Source organism: Rhynchophorus ferrugineus, unplaced genomic scaffold (genome assembly GCF_030347505.1).
Source record: "Rhynchophorus ferrugineus isolate W39M unplaced genomic scaffold, kcgeb_rfMv2 rfM1, whole genome shotgun sequence".
In the NCBI taxonomy this organism is placed as follows: Eukaryota; Metazoa; Arthropoda; class Insecta; order Coleoptera; family Curculionidae; genus Rhynchophorus; species Rhynchophorus ferrugineus.
Window position 1 is genome coordinate 16647947 of NW_027472580.1, and position 6000 is coordinate 16653946.

The 6000-nt window shown below is 27.2% G+C and overlaps 1 protein-coding gene across 2 annotated transcripts in view; it reads left to right on the top strand.

Moving 5' to 3' along the window:
- Window positions 1-5465, top strand: part of Ucp4A (Uncoupling protein 4A) — a 46205-nt gene extending 40740 nt beyond the window's left edge. For both annotated transcript variants that reach the window (XM_076402820.1, XM_076402830.1), the window contains exons 3-7: window positions 1149-1219; window positions 1275-1479; window positions 2326-2502; window positions 2560-2782; window positions 2843-5465. In XM_076402820.1, coding sequence (XP_076258935.1) covers window positions 1149-1219; window positions 1275-1479; window positions 2326-2502; window positions 2560-2782; window positions 2843-3017 — 851 coding nt within the window. In that variant the 3' untranslated portion in view covers window positions 3018-5465. The remainder of the gene's footprint in view (window positions 1-1148; window positions 1220-1274; window positions 1480-2325; window positions 2503-2559; window positions 2783-2842) is intronic.
- Window positions 5466-6000: the final 535 nt, after the last annotated feature.

The window sequence follows — 6000 nt, forward strand, 5'->3', positions numbered from 1 at the left end:
CAGCAAACGTTGTAAATCGAAAGACCAATTTGATGTGAAAACATTGCGATATGCTGGCGTTCATAAACGTTCGTCATGTGTATTAGCTCTTTTATTGAATAGACTGTTAATAATAATAATCACAATCAATTACAATCAATTACAATTCACAATTTTTTAATCGTTTGTGTGCAAGAATTATCATAAAATATGAATATGTCATTTTTTAAATACCCGAGTCATATTTTAATTTTATGTTTTATTTTATAAATAGTCAATTTGATTTAGACTAAGTTTGCTTTATTTTGTATAATCTCTATCACAAGTAATAATCTCATTCAGTATACCGTTTTAAAGTAGTTTTTCAGTTTTCAGTAGTTGTTTAGTTTAATTTAAGTCGTACAATATGCGCTTGTTTGCTTAACGATTCTCGTCATTTGTACGTGCTGTAAGAAGCCCTGTTTATTATTTGTAAGTTATATTTAAAGGAGTTTACCGCAAACGTTTGAATGAACCTTTCTTGATATAAAGCAAACTAATACAGCTTGAAGCAAATGTACAGCAATTACTTGTTTATGTATAAAATGATATTACAGCTTTTTTGTGTTTGACTTAGATCTTCATTCGATAAATTGCTTAGAACACCTTAAAATTCGCACTTCAATATATCCGAAGCCAGTATTCATTTGTTGAGATAAATATAAATAAATGTAGTCGATAACGAAAACTTTATTCATCAGCGTCGTTTTATTCGATTCGATTTTATCACTCATCGACTGTACTCATCAGAACGGTTATAGAGTATTAGTAACTCCATCTATTAAAGATATTTTACAACTACGTACCACTCCTACTATATACATTATGAATGTACTTATCAAAATATATTGTATCATAAACAAATTAATTTTTAATTAATTTGTTTATTTAATTAAATTAATTAATTTTTGTTTTGTATCGCATACGAGAGAAGGCTGAAAAGTAACATACAAATGCTGATAGAACACGGATACACACTAACAGAAAATTCGAGAAAAAAGTACATTAAATACAGTTTTTAAACTTATATATCTGTTTCCTAAATATATATATATTCCGCCAGTGAAAATTCTTCTTCATAGCTGTCTTTGCATCATATATTGTTTTAATTTTTATCTCGTTAATTTTAGTTACATACCCTCTGGACCTCATCAAAACACGTTTACAGATTCAAGGCGAATTAAATAAGAATGGCGGAAAGGTAAGTCAGTCAAGTATGATCACCATACACAATTTTTGAAAATGATATTTTTTAGGTTCCTTATCGGGGTATGTTGGGAACAGCTTTGGGCATAACGAAGGAAGAAGGGCTTCACAAACTATGGCAGGGCGTACATGCGGCTTTTGCACGCCATTTAATCTACTCAGGAACCAGAATAATGACGTACAAAGGTTTGAAAGAGAACGTTTTTACCAATGGTTCCAAAGACGAATATTTTCCGCTATGGAAATCAGCTATATGTAAGTATTGAGCTGTAAAATTTATATTATTATTTTAATATCCATTTTAGTTCATAATGCAAATAAATTATTTACACAGATTTCAGAACAAAACTAAAAATAGTCAAACAAGATTGTTTTCACTAAAATGGTAACAATAAAAAATATGCGATGCAAAGTTTTTGACTAATACATGAATCATTTCTTTGATTAAGTTGTGTCAATGCAATAGTACTGATCAAATTACATCAATAGTACTGATCAAATTACATCAAATTTAAATCATAATAATTAATTTCAATTATTACTATATAACTGACAACCTGATATAACATATATTATTAAATAAAATACATTGAACGTCTACAATGAGTTCTGGCAATTTTCCATCAGATAGCATTACAAAGATATATATACATTTAAGCTAGTAACAAGCTTAGAATTCAGTGTCTATCATTTCCAAGAAGTGTAAACAATTTATATTCATTTGATATGATTGATCACTTTTTAGAGATTTTAAAAAATATAATTATACATTTTCATATAATTAGCAAAAACAGCAGTTACTTATAAAAGGCACTTGATAATTAAAATATTTCTTTGATAAAGAAGCAAGATTATAAAAGAAATTGATTTAATAATTTTGAGAAATGTTCAAGATAATAAATATTATGTATATAGGTAAAAATTTAATTCGTAATAACAAAAAACAATTATCATATCTATATATTTTGTTAAGCATAATACATTTAATGCTAAGTATTATATTTCAGGTCAATTTTTTGCATTTTTTTATTTGATTTTTTCCGTTTTGTAAAGTAGGACAAAGAAATACATTGAGAATTAATACAATCCTTTTTTTTCTAGGTGGCGTAACTGCTGGTGCCCTAGCTCAATACATTGCTAGTCCAACTGATCTGGTCAAAGTTCAACTACAAATGGAAGGTAGAAGAAGACTGATGGGTTTACCTCCTAGAGTCAACGGCATATCTGATGCTTTTAAGAAAGTTTGGGCAAGTGGTGGCATGAAGGGTCTTTGGAAAGGTATTTCCAATTAATTTCATAAATTGTAGTCATATATAACATTATATTTATGTATAGGTTCAGTACCTAACGTACAACGGGCAGCTTTGGTCAATTTGGGAGATCTAACCACTTACGACTTGATGAAACGGTTTATTTTAAGACATACCTCGTTACCAGATAATCACGGCGTCCATGTTTTGGCTAGTTGTGGAGCTGGATTTGTAGCTGCTTCCATGGGAACACCAGCCGATGTCATCAAAACTAGGGTGATGAACCAACCTCTAGATGATCGAGGAAGGTTAATAAAACACTAACATTCATTGATAAAAGCATCTCAAACTATCTTTTTTGATTTTAGGGGACTTCTTTATACGTCATCAGTAGATTGCTTAAAGAAAACCATCCAAGCAGAAGGTTTGGGTGCTTTGTATAAGGGTTTCATTCCCATATGGATGAGAATGGCACCTTGGTCTTTGAGTTTTTGGCTGACCTATGAGGAAGTGGTCAAGTTGATGGGAGCTGAAGCCTGGTAGTTCGCACTGGAAACTATTCTTGTCATCAAAATTATCTGAAAGAATTACCATGAAATGCCATACATTAAAATAGTATTTTAGATGAAACATACAGTTAGAGGATTAGATCTAACACTCAAATATATTAATTTTACGTACAAAATTAGTGTTCCAATTGGGGTAAACCTGGCATTTACAAAATGTATCGATTTTTGTTTTAATATCAATACAATTGATAGGAAACATATGGATTTAACAATTTAATAACGGTTTTATTCTCAAAATGGCGTTCGTATTCATTAATTATTGAGCTTAAAAATAAATCAATTAATTTTTAAGTCTTTTGATACAAAATATTTAAAACACCACCATATTTTAAATCCAACTTGGAGTCCCTTTATATTGCTTATTCTTTATTCTATTGATGATTATAAATGTATTTTTTCTGTACTTATATTTTTCCTACGTTCTTTATTCAATTTTATTGTTTATTGTTTATTATTAGCAATTTTATGAGAACAGCTTCAGAATTAATTTATGAAATCAATCTACTTTGACAATTGCTTTATTAAAAAGGGCAAGCAATTTCTTTAAATTCTAGCGTGATATGAGTATAATGCTAGGAGAACTTGATTTTAAAGACAAATAAAATTTTTTAAAACTAATATTTAAGTAACATTATATATTCTTAACATTTTTTCGATACTTTTAATCGATAGTTATTACCACACAATTTCTAGTGTAATATGGCTAGAGCATTTTAATATTTAATATTGTAAAAGGTCAGAATATAATTTAATTCACTTATTATGTTTTATCTTTATTCTCTTGGCGGCAATAATGTTGTATTCAAAAGACTACAGTTTCTTCAATAATTCTTTGTGGTCTCTTGGGTATGAAATACTCGCTTGGTATAAATTCAACTTTATTTATAAGTCATTTAATCTAATTATGATTGTCTGGGCATAATTAGACCATGTCAAATATAAATATTGGGCAATCAATTAAAAAAATCATTATATCCTTGATAATTTTGTGATAGCCACTTAAAAATTAATTGATTGAAACTAATCTATGTGTATTTTAATATAGGGAAATGTCTTGTTATTTCTTAAACACGAAACTGCTGACTGATTTTTCGCGATTATTATTTGGACTTTTTTTTAATTTGAACTAATCTTAATCAAATATGGAGACTGATTGAGACGGTGATATTGAAAGGAATATCACAGGATTTGCAATATTTCTTATTTAATTTTTTTCATAAATTAGAATATTGCATAGACAATTATTTTTAAAATTTTTAATTTTTCAAAAATAATGTCGATGAAATAAAGTATTTGGAAATAATGATAGATTCGTTATCAGTAATTTCTTTATAGAATTAACTAAAATAAATAGTTAAACCTCAACATTACTGCCATAATATATAGTGGTGTTTAATTTTGATTATGTTATTTGCAATTTTTAAAGATCTTTGATTTAATAAGGTTTAACTCAGTTTATTTTTGTCTAAACAACGAAATTAAGAGTTAACATCTTGATATCAACATTAAATACATGTATCTTAAATGCGTTTTAATAATTTATGATATATTTATAAATATGTTATAATGCCAATTACCACATTTAAATAATGGGCATTGATTTAAATATTTAGTTCATAACTTAGTTTAGTGATTAAATGTTAGAATAACGAGAGGCAGTTGATTAGAGATACGTTGCGTTTTGTTGATTGGTACATATTTTTTAATAGTTTACAGAAAACCAGTACAAAAATAAAACTCAGATAATATTATAATAGACTAAAAAATCAGATTTTTTTTATTAAAATGAAATTAAAATTTGTACTATTTTGTATCGCACAATTTTATTTCTTAAAAATAAACTCCATACCTTGTAAGAGCAACAAACCTATAGCAAGATGTCCCTATTACTATGATGTAGTGCCACTTGTAGCTTTTTAATGCAGCATTATATCAATATGTTGTTATATATAGGAACATTTTAATATTGTGTAGAATTTAGTTATTAAAATAGGCATGAGTGTGTTTTGATTTTTGTATATAACATAAAAAACCTCTACATTATATTTTTTATATAATTGTATAACTGTATAAAATTTACTGTAAATTTACCAATGTTTTGTTATTTTTACTGCTAAAAGTTCCTATTTTTATCTTTACGGTTTTCTGTATATTTTGAAAAGAGAAAACATTTTGTTGTATTATTGGCAATGAGTAAATTTTATATTTTATTATGAGCGAACATACAATATAATCTGTTTGTGTATATGATGATTTTGTTCGTTGTTTGTTATATCGTTCTTCACTTATGTGTTAACGTATAAATCACGTGTGTCATTAGGTAGGGGAGTCTTGTTGAACTAGTAGTTTATTTTTAGTTTATCAATTTCGAGTTATAGTTCTGTTGACTTATTTTGTTTAAATAAAATGTATACAATAGATAGTGTAGTATTTGTATTAAATTGTTCCAAAGTAAAGTGCATAAGTGAAATAAATATAAGATTACAATTTCACTGGCTTCAGAATTGATTATGAAACGATGATTACGTCAATGTTCAAATAAAAGATAAAGCTGGAAGAATTAACAATGTATTGAGTCTGGAGATGGAAAAATTTCTCTTTTGTTCGACTTTTCGACGGGGAGAATTAGTGAAAATTAGATTATTTAGAAGGTAAATAAGATTTCCGTTGTTCATAATCGTGGGTATTGACAAATTATTAAGTAATATTAAGCCAAGAATTATTTTTTTAGATTTTATTCGTAGTTGAGAACGTATTCAAAAAATGAGTTAGTTAACATAACAAAATGTTAATTACAAATACTAATTTGTAATAGTTAAAGATTACTTTTAAAGACGATACGGATTAGAGAAACCTAAATAACATATATTAATAATAATTAGAAAAATGAAAATTTACTTAATAATTTATTGATTAATTAAAAAAATTAAAGTGCTGTCTGCTAATCTGAATCTGAA